Below are 15,525 nucleotides of genomic sequence, written 5' to 3'. Positions count from 1 at the left end.
GTGGGGGAGGTTTGAGCGGGGCTGGGCTGCGGACCTGCAGGAGATGGGCAGCCTGAGCCTGGGCCCCCGAGTCAGGATGTGACCACTGGACTCTGCTTTCCACGCCTGCATCCATGCCGTGGTCCCCCACAGCACCACACATGGAACGTTCCTTACATCCAATGGACCAGAATCTCCTCCTCCACCTCAGCTCCGTGGGCGCTGCAAGGCCACACACCGCTACAGGCCTAGAAAGAGCCTCAGAACAGCCAGAGCCTCACTAGGGCAGCCGTGGAGTCTGAAGACCCAAGAGACAGGGCAGAGAACAAAGTGTGTTCAACCAGAAGGACAGGGCAGGTGGGACCAGCTGGCTCCTTCTGTGTCCCCACCACAGTCCTGGCCCTACAGTCCCTGCGGCCAGCAGCTGCCCACCTGGGCAGGGAGATCACCCAGGCCTCCAAAGACATCATGTGCAAGCAGACAGAACACAAGGAGTCAGGGTGAAGAAATCAGGAAACTTCCTGACTGTAACAGAGGCCCTCGCAAACACGCAGCAATACGCGGCTGGAGCCACAGAACACCACAGACTTGGGCTAGAAACCTGGCTTCTGGGGAAGAATCAAAACGTGACAAAGGCTACATCACATCACTCAGGGAAGCATCACCCACAGCACAGCCAACTAACTGGAAACCACGCAAATATCCAGCCCTTGCCCAGGGTCTGAGTGCAGCTCCCAAACACACTCCTTAACAACTTTCAGCTATTAAAAGCACTTTCTGCAGGGGTCTCGGAAGAGACACACAAAACGCTTGCGGAACAGTAAATGTAAAGTGAAAGTGGCAGTGTAGCTGCTCAGTCGTGTGTGACTCTGTGTGAGCCCATGGGCTGTAGCCCACCAGGCTCCTCTGTCTGCGGAATTCTCTAGGCAAGAATACTGGAGTGGATTGCCATTCCATCCTCCAAGGGATCTTCCTGACTCAGGGATCAGACCTGGGTGGGTCTCCTGCATCACAGGCAGATTCTTTACCATCTGAGCCACAAGGGAAATCTAAACAAATAAACATATATACAATTAGATCTGCTTTGTCTAGAACCAAATAAAATACAGGGGCTGGAGTGGAGATGCTGCTGTCTGCCACCGTCACTGACCATGGTCTGCACGCAGCCAGTGGTCCTGACACCGAGGTCCGGTCGGGACAGCACCGCCGCCGTCTGGAGGGGATGATGTCCTCAGCACAGGGCAGCTGTCTCCACCTGCCCTTCCCGTGGAGCTGTCGCACAGGATGCTGCCACCTGGACCTGTGCGGCGTTTCCTGATACAAATGAACCCTGAGGATCCAGCGTTCTAGAATCAGGGCGCTGAGACACTGCTGCTTTGATTCCCAAGCAACTCCGTGTGGGATTACAATGAGGAAGCTGTTCTGGGGCAAGGGAAAATAAACCACACTCATCATTAGTGTTCGGTTCTAAAATAAAATCTACCAGCGGAGGCTGTCCACTTAGACTCTTTCCCAACGAGCTCACATCTGTCTTCTTTCTTCCTAGAAGTGCAGAGACTTGGCTGCGCAGCAGTCACAGGAGGGGTGTGGGCGGATGTTTACTGAACTCTCTCTGGAGACACTCAAAACGCCTTCACTTGGTTTCCTCCAGTGATTCTCGTAATTTTATAAAAAACATTTTTTTATTACTCACATTGCTTTTCCTTCATGCTTGTTAAGAGAAGGAAATGAGAGCCCAAGGAGAGGGATGAAACAGCTAAGGCGGGGAAGAGAAGGGCAGACTCCAGGCAGGCACCAGGCTGCACAGGAAGGGGGGCCCGCCAGGCCAAGGCGTGGGCAGGGTGGCCAGGAGAGACGCAGAGACAAGAAAGGCCACAGGCAGCCAGGGGACGTGAGCATGGAAGGCTCTGCTGAGAGTCCTGCATGATCACGGAAAGGCACGGACCCGGTCCTGCCCCAGCAGGTGGAAGAGACTTCGCCAAAGCATGGAACCCCTTCAGCCAAGACCGAAAAGTCTGATGGATACTTTTCAACCTGTGACTTCATAAAACACTCTAAACTGCAAACAAGACATATTTAAAGACCACAGAATGGAACCAAAGTTCCCTCTGTGAATGTCCATGGGCTTTTATGAAAGCACAGGTGTTCACGCTCCATGCACGTGGCAGTTTCTGCATGGGATGAACTGTGAGGGTGTTTAATCACATGCATTTATGACAGAGCCATCAGAGAGGGTAATCAGGCCAAAAGTTCATCTTCTGATTCTTTACCTTTCTTCCCTAAAGAAACTGCAAGTCACAGCAACAGCAAGAATTAGCAGATTCGTTTGCCAAGGGAACTCACTTCTCAATCCAGCAAAACAGGCCACCCTTTCTGAGCCTATGTGCAGACCCCGGCAGCTGTTTGCTCTGCTCCAGCCTGGCCCCTCGTCATGCAGCAAGACCTGATCACAAACGCCCACAGTGGGCAAGGCACACACTGAGATGTTCGGTAAAAGTATGGGCCTTTCCCCCGAAAGACACAGATAATTTAAGTGTCCACTGTTCCAATACTTCTGACAGCTACAGATACCAAGAGATGTTCAATGCTGTCATAAACGATCTCAAGTTGAAAGAATTAATATTTAAAAAGGTATTTATAGTCCAGAGAAACACTAGTGGTTGAGATTTTGCGGGAGGCTCCTTCGGCCCTCGAAGGAGGCCCGACCGTCGGGGTCTCCTTCAAGCCCAGAGGTTGCAGTGCCAGGCCCTGCAAGGGGCAGAGGGGACACCAGGAGTGAGAGACTCATCCAAATAAGCCAAGTTCACATCCTACCACCGTATCTGGCCATGCTACTGCAGCTGGTGGGCTGGGGTTACACGCTATGCAGACAGCCTGCCCCTTGCGGTGTGGAGAGGTGCTGTGACAATTAAACGTGCAGCAACCCCCCTGAAACAGATGCTGAAAAGCCCGGCCTTCCCGGTGGGATTGCAGGGCCTACATGGGACCACCTGTCAACATCACTTGGTTGACTGGCCGCCTCTGCTTATCTGTCTCAGAGAGGAGGGAAGTGATTCTCGCGCTTTCCAGCGATCCCACTACAGACACACCAGTGACCCTCAGAGGATCTAATTCAGCCTCTGCCACTCCACGGGTCCCCTCCATGGTCCACACTCATCTTGACTCGGCACACTTGCAGTTGCGCATTTTCAGGAAGTGCTTCTTTGAAATGGCACCCGCCATCCTAACAGACAAGGGCTGGGTCTGTCTCTGGGGCCGACGGGAAGCGCTGCACCCACACAGCCCAGAGGGGCAGGGCTGCTGGGACTCCATGGCTGCCCAGTCCCCACAAGGGCAAACACAGGCCTGCACGTGGGGCTGGCAGGCCGTCCTGTGGGCCCCGGACCCCTTCCCCACTCCTCTCCCCCACTCTGGTCCCGCCACCTGGGGCCGGTACCATGTTCCAGGTCCTCTGGCCACAAATGACTTGGGCTGGAAGGTTCTCGTTTCAAGTGGCTGCTCAAATATATCACTCCTTCCACCCCCTCTGTCTAGTGACCAGAAAGAGGCACCCAATGCCCCTGCACCCTGCTCCTTCCAGACGGCTTCCTCTTTCCCTCTTGACTCCTTCTTCCAGTGAATGGAGTGGCGTCAGGTGAGTCTCCTGAATCCAGTGCGCTGCGTCCAGTTTCAAACCACTTCAGAGCTCCAGCTGGCTGCTGATCCCCATTTCCCCCGACTCGGCAGGAAGAGAGGGGACAGCAGGTTTCTCTTGCCCTCAGCTAGGTGACAAGGGAGGGCCCCCACTCCCGTCACAGCCTGACACTGAGCTGAGGCAGGTGGCTTGAGACTGTGAGGCATCAACACCAGTGGTTCCAACAAAACACATGCTTCAGGAGATCAAAAGTCAGGACTCACTGTGGCAAAGAGACCCCTTTGAGCCAGCTGGCCAGCAAGGAAGGACACCAAGTCTCTACAAGTAGGGCTAAGTGTGGTGCATCCTTCCTGCTTGCTGGGCCCAAAGGGGGGTGCTATCTCGGGAACAGAAACGGAGGCACTGATGCCAAGTGCTCGTGGGGGAAGTAGCTCCGATCCCAAGAAAAACAGCAGGCAAAGCCCCTGGGTGTCCTGGTTCTGCTTACAGAGTTGGACAGCCCACGGGGTGGAGGCCTGTTTCCTTGCCAGCCACTGGGAGAGCCAGGGAATACTTTCACGGTCTTATTTTAGGATGGGTAATGTTGTAAACAGCCTCCATGCCCAGTCCACAGACAGCCTGTCTAGACCCTGATGTGAAGCAGAAGGTCACCTGGGAGACAGATGTCCCCGACAGACTGCGGGCATGTGACGAGGGCTGCAGCCCAGCCAGCACGGCCGCGGAGGGGGCGCTGACCTCGGGCGCGGGGGGGCTCACGAGGCGCGAGGCCAGCAGGCAGCAGAGCTCGGCCGAGCCCCGGGAGAAACGCCTCCCTCCGGAGTGCAGAGCCCATGTGGCCTGGGGATAGGTTTGCAGAGGAAGAGGACGTGTGGTGCATGATGCCTGAGGACAAGGCAGAGGAGAGCGGCTCCAGCGGGAAAGGCAAAGAATGTTCTGAATACGCTTGCTGCAAAGCAGGAAACAGAGAGGGCCCAGGGGCACCCAGTGTAGCGGCTAAAATCAGAGGCGCCAGATCCTGGGGTCAAGTCCTGCCCAGCTCCACCACGTACACTGGGGGCCCTCCAGCCCCCCACCCGCCCCCCAGCCCCCCACCCACCCTGGGCCATCTCAGCTCTACCATCCACAGAGGGCCCCCCAGCCCCCCATCCACTCCCCCCAGCCCCCCACCGACTCTGGGCCACCGCAGCTCCCCATCCACAGTGGGCCCCCCAGCGCCCCCATGCACACTGGGGCCCTCCACCTGCCCCACCCCACTGCCCCCAGCACCCCCACCCACTCTGGGCCATCTCAGCTCCTCATCCACAGTGGGCCCCCCAGCCCCCCCATGCACACTGGGGCCCTCCACCTGCCCTACCCCACTGCCCCCAGCTCCCCCACCCACTCTGGGCCATCTCAGCCCCCCATCCACAGAGGGCCCCCCAGCCCCCCCATCCACTCCCCCCAGCCCCCTACCGACTCTGGGCCATCTCAGCCCCCCATCCACAGAGGGCCCCCCAGCCCCCCCATGCACACTGGGGCCCTCCACCTGCCCCACCCCACTGCCCCCAGCTCCCCCACCCACTCTGGGCCATCTCAGCTCCACCATCCACAGAGGGCCCCCAGCCCCCCCATCCACTCCCCCCAGCCCCCCCATGCACACTGGGGCCCTCCACCTGCCCCACCCCACTGCCCCCAGCTCCCCCACCCACTCTGGGCCATCTCAGCCCCCCATCCACAGAGGGCCCCCCAGCCCCCCCATGCACACTGGGGCCCTCCACCTGCCCCACCCCACTGCCCCCAGCACCCCCACCCACTCTGGGCCACCTCAGCTCCCCCACCCACTCTGGGCCATCTCAGCTCCACCACCCACTCTGGGGTCCCCCCACCCCCACCCCTCACAGCTTGGCCTCAGTTTCCCAGATGCAGTACACAGCTGCCATTTCCACCTAATTCTTAGGTTTGTTCTGAGGAGTAAAAGTATTTATTGTAGATAAACATATAAACCACTGAGAACAGTACTTGGTACAGAGACCTTCCTCAGTGAATGCTGGGTGTTGCCGTCACCTTTGCTGTTATCATTGTTGTTGTTATTATTATTATACCCCACAGTAGAGTATCACAGGACTTCCCGGGTGGCTCAGTGGTAAAGAAGCTGCCTGCCAATGCAGGGGGCACGAGAGATCTAGCTTCGATCCCTGGGTCAGGAAGAACCCCGAGAGGAGGAAGTGGCGACCGGCTCCAGTACTCTTGACTGGCAAATCCCATGGGCAGAGGTGCCTGGTGGGCTGCAGTCCATGGACGCACACCGAGGTGGACGTGACCGAGCACACACACTGCATACCCCATGGGAGAGCGTCACTGGTCTCCCTCCCAAGCCCGCCGGCCACACCGGCCCAGGCCCTGCCAACCGGGAGGGGCGGGGCTGCCGGCCCAGCCCTCTGACAGGTGGTGACCGGTGCTCTGACCCTGACTTACTGAGGCTCAGCCTGCGTCCGCCCTTGGGGTGATGTCTATAAAATAGGCACCTCCCACTCTCACTTTGCGGCAGAAACTGCTGGTCTAAAAGGTGGCTGTCACCTTCTGGGTCAAGTAGAAATCCCCCCGCCCTGAGCAGATCCTACTCAAAGTCAGGAATGTTACAGACTCTTCAACTACCCTCTGGCCCAGGTACCTGGAAGAGCCCAGGTTTAACGCCTCATTTATCCAGATGAAGACGACAGTGGTGATGTTTTTTTCAGAGAATGAAGTTCATCTTTCCACACCAAATGATTAGTATTCTTTTTATCATTTTTACGGGACTCTTTGTGTAACATATAAACATCTAAAATGTCCTAAATGTTGTTTCTAAAAACCTCCCAGACCAAAGAAGCATCTTGGCTGACAGATTAAAAAGGCTCGCCAGGCGACAAGTGTGGGAGCACCAGGAGCAGAACGGGGAGTGAAGATCCCACAGTGTCCCTCCCTTCCTCCCTAAGCCACGGGCCAGCTTGTGCGTCCTCTCTCCACCCAGGAGCAGCCTGGCACTCCATCCAAGGCTGGGCTCACCTGCTTCGCGGCAGCCGGGCCAGGAGGTAAGGAGCCGGGTGTGAGCGCAGGGGGGCTCCCGGGGCCGCAGAGCTCGGGGAAAGGGTTGGGGATGGCTGGCAGCGACGAGGTCCTCAAGTGGGGGTCTTCCTCCTGCAGGCGCCTGCGGGGAGAGATGACGCCCATCAGAAGCTGCCGCACTCGGGACCCTGCAGCCCACATCGGGGGGTCTGCCCAGAAACCCACGGAGGGGGACTCAGACGGGTGTCTGGGCCACCTGAACCCACACCACACCCTGCACAGCTCGCCACCATCCACAGGTGGGCGTCACGGTGGGCGGATGACGAGACGTGCATCAGTATGCAGCGGGGTGTCACACAGCCGCCAGGGAAGGGGCTTCTGACACAGGCGGCCCGTGGGGACACCCTGCTGAGTAAGCCCGGTGCAAAAGACTGACCCTGCAGGCCCGCACTGCAACGAACCACCTGAAACGCGCACACTCAGAAAGGGAGTGGAGGGTGGCGGCTGGGGACAGGGGGACGGGGAGTCAGTCTCTAATGGGGACAAGGTTTCAGATTTGCAAGCTGAAAAAGTTCAGCAGATAGACAGACTAGATGAAAACCCTTCCTATAATCACGGGGCCACGTGCCAGGGAGCTTAGCTAACTGTTAACAGACCCCACCCCTCTGTAGCAGCCGCACGGTGGCAGGGCATCCACAGAGCAAGAGTGCGGGAGGGGCGGGCGGCCAAGGTCACCTTCAGGACCTCCCAGCCCCCAGTTTCCGAACCAGTGATTCACCAGTGAACGTCTGACTTTGTTTTGAATAACTGCACAAGAGGCTGGCTTTCTGACATCCTAGTTGTTCACAAAGCTTCTCTCTTGAGGAGGTTGTTGAAGCATTTTTAAAAGTTTTGCTTTTCAGGGTGGTGAAATGACTCCATACAATACTCTAAAACTGGACCCATTTCATCACACATTTGTCCACAAAGCATAGACTCCACATCACCACGAGCTGGCGCTGGTGGAAGCAGGGGCTCTGGGTGATGGACGGAGCTGATGGTTACCGGTGCAGCAAAGGAACTGCACGGTGTGGATACACGCTGGGGAGTTGGGTGTGTGCTGGGAGGGAAGACGGGGAATATACGGGAAGTCTCTGCATGTGCCTCTCAACCTTTGCTAGGAATCCAAAACTACTCTTGCAAATAAAATCTTTATTAGGAAAATGATGCTAATTGAACGAGGTCAAACATAGAAGGCCACGTATTTTACAATTCTATTTGTAAAAAATATCCAGGACAGATCAGTCCACAGCATGGAAGGCAGATGGTGGTTGCCAAGGGCTGTGGGGGGTGGGCGGGGGAGGCATGAGCCGGGCTCAGTGGGATGGAGGGTCTTGGAGGGAGATTCTCAGGAATTAGACTGGGGTGGGGGTGCTGCAGTCTTGGGGGTGCCCTGCCTGCCACCGAACATGTGCTAGGTGGTGATTCAGTCTATGCAACGTGCATTTTACCTTAATAAACTATTTTTTTTAAAGTCCCGTGTTTCCTTTACAGTAGTTCACAAGCATCACTCAAAGCAAAAAACCAAGTGGCATTAGACCTAACTGAGAAGAATTCCACTCACGAGGCCTGTGGCCCCGGGATCCATCCCTCTGTGATTAGCTGTATCAGTGGAGCTGGGATGCAGGGGGCGAGGTCGGGGACGGGAGGAAGGGTGGGGCCGCGCCTGTCCACCTGTCCCTGGAGAACACGCCCCTGGCCCTGCCCCTCACTGCAGTCCCTCCTCCTCCTCCAGCCTTCACCCCTGCACTGGCTTCAGCTTCCGCTCAGCATCTGTCTCCCCTGAGCCCTCTCAGCAGTGTGACAGTCCCGTCACCCCCACCTCACCACCATGCCCCCGACCTCTCCCCTCCCCAGGCAGAGACGGAGCTGAGGTGCCCCCGACGCTCTGTCCCCCACCCCTCCAAATCCAGGAGCTGGCGGGCTTCTCCTCAGGCCCTCACCTGGCTCTGCGTCCAGGGCCCCCACTCACCAGGCGCGGGCCTCAGCTTCCTCACCTGGGAATGAGAAGCCACCGCACCGCCCCCTTGGTGCGGCTGCAGTGACCGTTCCATGAGCTGCTTCTACACAGGAGGGGCTCAGCCCACACGGGAGGTGCTAGTGAACCCAGGGAGTCCTCACAGACCCGTTCACACAACGAGTCTCTGGGCATCCTATACTGGTCAACTTGTCCTTAACAAGGCACCTGACGGTTAGAAACAACAGGACCGCTATCACTGAGAAAAGGCTGGCCTGGAGCCAGCGTCCACTCTCCAGCAATGGGCATGCATCCGTCCCGTGGGACTTAGAACCTGCAGCCCCCGGGCAGAGGGCCAGGCACGGCCGGGGTCCCAGGCGAGGGTCCCAGGCAGCTAGCTGGCAGGAAAGCAGGCCTTCCTGTACCGCTGCCGCCCTCGGCCCGGGCCGGCCTCAGGCACCGTCACCACGGTTGCTGTTCCATCCTGCTGGGCCTCCCCGAGGCTGCCACACGTGGGCTGCCGACACCCTCCAGACCCAGAGAAGCTCAGAGGAGAAAAGAATGCCTCCCCCTGGTGACTGGTGACTGAGTTCACCAGCTCAGAACACGAGGGTGCTGGTGGAGGGGGCAGAGTGGCCCATCCGCTGGAAGGACGGATGTGACAAAGGGCAGGAAGCCAAGAGGGGAGAAGGCGACCCCAGGCCGCCCAGGCTGCCGCGGACAGCTGCAGACAGCTCTGTATTTACTCTGTTCCCCTCCTCGAGACAGACGTGGCCGCCCTGGGCCAAAGAGTCACCTGGCTGCAGCAGACTTAGGAAGTTGGGCTGGAAAGAAGGCTCACAGAAGTTTCCGGGAGCAGAGGGAAAGCTCCCTCCCCAAAAGGAAAGGAAAGGAGACCCAGAAGGGGCTCCAGCCGACAGGTGCCTAAGACACAGCACAGTGCACACCTTCCCCTAGAGGCCCTGAGAGGCGGCAGGTGTCAGCTCCGCACCTGCTCCCCCCTGAAAACCCACCAGAGCCGGCAGGGGCCTGGGTGGGGTCACAGAGAGTGTCTTTGCTGGCTTTCACAGAGGTCTCCGCCCGGAAGGTCTTCCATCACCCCCACCTCACAGCCGCTGGCCCCGACGTTCCCCCTCCCAGGCAGAAACAGCTGAAGTGCCCCGCCACTCTGCCCCCACCCCCTCCAAATCCGGAGCTGGCACCCAGGAGCTTCCACCTGCTTCACCACCCCTGGTCAGGATACCACTACTCCGGGCTGGTCCTGAAACGGCTTCTGAATCCCCCCCATGAACCGAGGCTGCTGCAGTGACCTGCCAAAACCCAAGTCCAGCCGAGCTCACCTTTCCCACCTCTGCCCTGGGAGCGGCTCCTGCAGGCTCCGGATCTCACCCCACCTGTTGGGATCAATTTTCTAATCCACCCCTGAGGTCTGATGGATGCTCAAAGCTGCGTGTATTCAATGTGTACAACTAGATAAGTTTAGAGAGAAGAACGGTCCCCGTGGTCTGGCCACCACCTCCGGACGTTCACGCCCACCCTCTTCATGTGATAATCATCGTCTTGTGTGCATGTGTGTAACACGGACACGTCACGCAAGACCCGAACCCCTCGCTGCTACCCCAGGTGGCTCTGCACAGCACGTCTGCGGGCCTCGTCCACCGGGTCAGACTGCCCCTCTGGGCCTCCCACCGGCACCTCCCGTCTCCACCCCAGCCTCCAGCAGCCCTCTCCACTACCTGCGTCCTTGCTCCGGACGCTTCCACTTCTCGTGGAAGTGGAATCACGTGGTAACTGCCCTTCTCTGTGGGTCCTATTTACTGAGCACACTGTCTGGTGTCAGTGATGGAGGAGTAGATAGAGAAAACATGGAGTACACACGTGATGGAATATCACTCAGTCACAAAAAAGGAGGGGCCGGCCACTTTAGACACCAGGGATCATCTCTCTTGCTCAGGAAGTCTCTACCTCCATCCCCCAGTTCCTACTTCCCCTTCAACACCCAGTTCAGAAGTCTGCCTCTGTTAGGGAAGTTAAATGAATAGTCTTGTTTAGGCTTCAGAGACAAATCAGAGCAGGCCTCTGGCCTTGCTTCTAACCTGCCTGGACACTGCCCTGACTGTGAGTGACCGTGAGTGCCTGCCTGCTGTGAGTGCAAGACTTGCAGCACCTTAGATAAGATGGGGGAGGAATCTTGATTTGAGCCCCTGGGTGGGGCCTGGCCAGCTAAGCCCCAGGCTTAGCAGCATTCCAAGTTTTATAAGACAAAACAAACAGCATTGACATGAAAGCAGAGCCGCAATTTGCTCCCAGATTGACTATGATATCAGTTTGAGTCCGTCCTAGGATTATAAGTGGGACCCCAAGCTTCAGTCTTTGAAGTCTCACCCAGGGAGCAGACGTGCTGCCTGGGACCCTTTCCCAGTTGTGACTCCAGAGGTGCTGTTGCACGGGACTTCCCAGCGGCTGTTTGAGTCCGGATGTTGGTCAAAACCTGATTGGGTGATCTATCCTCTGCTCTCTCTTCTCTTTCAATGTTAGTGTATTGAAAGTAAGCTAGATAATTCTTTAATAAATACATAAGATTATTTATGTATATAACAAGTGGCTTATTTTGTTAACAAATCCTTTGAGCCTGAGATGAAAGTGAAACCTTTCAGGAAAACAGCCTCCTCCAAGGAGCCCTCCTCCACTCCCCAGAGTCCTCTCCATGAAGGCTGAGCCTCTCCACGTCAGCCCCTGGGAAATGTGACCAGGCTCGAGGCTGCAGGCTTCTGTCCCCAGGCTCTGTGCTGGGCAGTGAGGTCTGAGAGCCCTCCAGGGGCTGCTTGGCAGTTCATTCATTTTGGGCTTTCCTGGTGACTCAGTCGGTAAAGAATCTGCCTGCAATGTAGACATGCATTCGATTCCTGGATGGGGAAGATCCCCTGGAGAAGGAGATGGCAACCTGTTCCAGTATCCTTACCTGGAGAATCCCATGGACAGAGGAGCCTGACTGGCAAAGAGTGGGGTACGACTGAGCAAGTACACAGTGATGTTCTTGGACGGTGTTTTTGCACACACCACCGACCTGGCACAGAGCAGAACTCTGTGGGAGAAGGCGAGGGTGGGATGTTTCGAAAGAACAGCATGTATATTATCTAGGGTGAAACAGATCACCAGCCCAGGTGGGATGTATGAGACAAGTGCTCGGGCCAAGTGCACTGGGAAGACCCAGAGGAATCGGGTGGAGAGGGAGGTGGGAGGGGGGAGTGGGATGGGGAATACATGTAAATCTATGGCTGATTCATATCAATGTATGACAGAACCCACTGAAATGTTGTGAAGTAATTAGCCTCCAACTAATAAAAAAAAAAAAAAAACTGATCTGAACTGAACGGGGTACCAGATCCAACCCCCAGTGGTCCTGCTGGACAGAGGGAAAGAAGGGGTCTGCCAAGCAAAGCCCGGCACCGTGGCCCTACCACCCACCCTTTGACCCCCGAGGGGAGGCTGGGTGGCACAGTGACCCCACCACCCACCCTCTGGTCCCCGAGGGGAGGCGGGGTGGCACAGTGACCCCACCACCCACCCTCTGGTCCCCGAGGGGAGGCGGCGGCCCACCTGACGGCGAGGATGCGCACGGGCTGGGACCGCTGCACCCTCTGCCTCGGGGCCGCCTGTGGCTGCAGGACCCTGGCTCCGGGGGCTGGGCCGCGGCTGTGCTGGCCGTTGTGCAGGAGGGGCGCCGTCTCCGAGGCTGCGCACAGGCTCTCCAGGGACGCGTCCATGTCGTTCACCAGTGCCTCCAGGTCCACGTCGTCCTCTGCGCATGGGAGCGAAAGACAAGCGTCAGCAGCGGTCACCGGCCACGGCAGGCGGCGTCCCAGTGACCGGCTTCCGAAACTCCTGACACTTAAAACTGAGGAGCAGACGGAGGCCGGTGACTGAGACAGCAGAGCGTTCTGGGAAAACACGGATATGTCACATGTATCACCTGCTGATCCTCCAGAAGCAACCCTGTAATGGCAGCCCACCCGCACTTCCTGTCTGTACAGAAGACCCTGTCCGGGCATCTGCTCAGCTCACACGCCCCTCGGGGTCGGGGAGCTCCACACAGCCTGGACCCTCCGCCCCAACCCCAGCTGGTGGGTCCCAGGTGCACACGGAGCCCCAGTAAGGCCAATCAGGGCCGCTCCCTTCCCCGAAATTCCAAAGACAAAGCAGAGAGACGGGGACGGGGTGCACCGACCCTGACTGCAGTCTTCCCTGCGAGGCCAGCAGCAGGGCCGCGCGCAAGGCAGATGGGCTCCGAGGGTGAACACTTGCAGGGCTCGGGGTGCCCAAGAACCAGAGGAAGCCTGCCCGCATGCAAGAAGGCCTGAGGCCGTGAAGAGAGAGGACCACGGAGAACGCCAGAAAGAGATGCGCACAGAGGCACCTTGACAGGTGACGCTCTGCCTCAGCGAGGCTGACACTGGGCCACCATCATCCTGGATGTTTCTCTGAAGCTGTTTTCAGATGACAGTGACATGTGACTTTGAGGGCCCTGGGTAAAGCAGACAGCCCCCCATCATGTGAGTGGAGGTAAGGCCGAGGACCCCCACAGAAATGAATGCAGCCTCCACGGATGTGCATGCCAACTCCTCAGTCATCATGCGCAGACGCTCAGTCAGGTCCAACTCTGTGACCCCATGGACTGCAGCCCACCGGGCTCCTCTGTCCATGGGGTTGTGCAGGCGAGAATACTGGAGTGGGTTGCCATTTCCTCCTCCATGGGATCTTCCCTACTCAGGGATTGAACCTGAGTCCCTTGAGTCTCCTGCACTGCAGGCAGACTCCTTACCACTAGCACCACCCAGGAAGCCCAGCTCCCCACAGCAAGCACCCCAAATGCAGCAAAGTCACATCCTGCGCACTCAGTTTCTGGAGACCTGTCGCTTTTTAACGATGTGGCCAACACAGCTGGGGCTGCCTCCAATGCAGCAGGTCACACGCCACCCGATTCACAGTCCATCTGCTCCCAACAACCCGGGGTCACCCAGGAACAAACCAGAGCTCAGGGCCCAGCACACTCGGCCTCTCGGCACCGAGGCGGCCTGCCCCGGCCCCGGCCCCGCCCTGCCCAGGTGGCTCGGGGCCAGGTCTTGGTCTCAGATCCCCATCTCCCACGCCTGCATCTCTGACTGGAGGTCACAAGGGTACCTGGCCTGCAGCTGGGCACAAGGTCAGTGAGTTATCACCCGCTCTGCGACAGAGCCCGGAGCAGGGCAAACGCTTGGTCAGTGCTATTTATTTGCTCTATGTCACTTATTTGCTCTATTCATTCACTCTATAAGTAACAACAGGGCAGTGACTATTAACCTGGTTTAACAGCCAGGAGATTGGTCCTGGGGAATTGGGCGGGTGGGGAAGAGAAGGTGGAGCTGGGCGGGCAAGTAACTGGCCCCAGATCACACCAGGAGGGAACCTGAAAGCAAGTTTGCAGCTGCTAAGGTGACCTCACCAGGTGTGCATCTGATCAATGAATGCACAGATCTTTTCAAAACACTGACCTCCCCTGCCTCACTGCCCCCTCCTCCATGCAGCCTCACTGTCTCGCTGGGCAGGAGGGCACAAGGAGACAGAAACAAACCAAACGGGACAACAGAAGCCCTTCTAGAAGGTGTGGAAGCTGCAGGGCATGGGGTGGGGGTGGCACAGGCTGGAGGAGGTTGGGTTGGGGGATGGAGGGCAGGCACGGGAGGCCCAGGCAGAGGTGGGAAGACCGCAGAAGAGCCTCCTCCCAAGGTTCCTTCACCCTGCAGGCAGTGGTGCCCAGAAGAGGAGTCTGGGGAGGGCCTGGGCCAGACGAGACGCTACAGGCAGCAGGTAGGGCCCCAAGGAGGACAGACAGACACACAGATGGATGGAAAGATGGGCAGGAGGCTGCTGAAAGAGCTGTGATGAGCATGCATTCCTGATGGAGCCAAGGACAGTGGCCCAGGCAGGGTGAACGGAGCAGCGCTGGGGGAGAAGGAGGGTGTTTGGGGGGAGTGCATTGTCAAATATTAATCCCAGAGCCAGATATTAGAGAGACAATATGCTGAATCAATAATTAATAATAACCATGAAATCAAAATGAATCCATCACAAGGGAGAACGTGGGAGTCAGCAGGCAGGGCTTCCGCACAGAGCCTGGGCAGCAGGAGGCTGGTGCGGGTGGGGAAGGACCCAGACAAATCAGAAAAAGCCCTGCAGGGGGTCCCTGCGTGGCCAGGGGGCTTGGGTCCTCACGGGTAAAGTGGGAGCAGCATCTGGCAGCTGGACAACGGCTGCTAAACAGCCAGCGCTAACTCTGCCGCTGCTTCCGGAGCCCTTGGCTAGACCTCCGACAAGGAAAAGTGCACACTGTACCTGAGTTCTCAGGTTGGAACTTCTGTAAAGTCCTAGAATGTGTCCATCAGGGCGGCCACTCATCTCCTTCACTGACATGCACATGAACTGTAACCGCGGCTCATCTCAAACTCTATAAAACATTAAGTCCACGTGCTACCCTCACCTTATTAATAACTCAGAATTTCCAGCTTAACGAACCATTTCAGAATCAACAGGATGACACGCCACGTCCACTAGAATTACCGAATCAGCCTTTGCTGGGGGCAGCGGCCTCTGTCAAGGACGGGAGGCCCTGGTGTGGATGGGCAGCAAGGAGCACAACGGGGATCTGATGGTATTTCATTACCAGCGGGGTAGCCGACTTGATTAACATGGGGAGGAAATCCACCAGAACACAAAGGCCACTGTTCTCCTGGCTTTCATCCTGCTTTAGAAATCAAACAAGAATAGTGTTCTCACTCTGACAGATGTCTGCCAAGAAAATCTCCCCTTAAGTAGACTTTCCTTCAAGTTATCATCCTTACACGTTTCCGAAATG

At 57.4% G+C, this 15,525-nt stretch overlaps 1 protein-coding gene across 10 annotated transcripts in view; it reads right to left on the bottom strand.

Annotated features, from left to right (window-relative positions):
• GRB10 (growth factor receptor bound protein 10) overlaps positions 1–15,525 on the bottom strand; it is a 217,054-nt gene that overhangs the window by 61,339 nt on the left and 140,190 nt on the right. For all 10 annotated transcript variants that reach the window (XM_043462503.1, XM_043462510.1, XM_043462502.1 and 7 more), the window contains 2 exons: positions 12,234–12,435; positions 6,638–6,779 (listed from right to left, as the gene is read on the bottom strand). In XM_043462503.1, coding sequence (XP_043318438.1) covers positions 6,638–6,779; positions 12,234–12,435 — 344 coding nt within the window. The remainder of the gene's footprint in view (positions 1–6,637; positions 6,780–12,233; positions 12,436–15,525) is intronic.

The sequence above is a fragment of the Cervus canadensis genome, chromosome 3, assembly GCF_019320065.1.
Source record: "Cervus canadensis isolate Bull #8, Minnesota chromosome 3, ASM1932006v1, whole genome shotgun sequence".
Lineage (NCBI taxonomy): Eukaryota > Metazoa > Chordata > Mammalia > Artiodactyla > Cervidae > Cervus > Cervus canadensis.
Note: the sequence above shows the minus strand (reverse complement) of the source record. Positions and strands in the feature narration are given on the sequence as shown.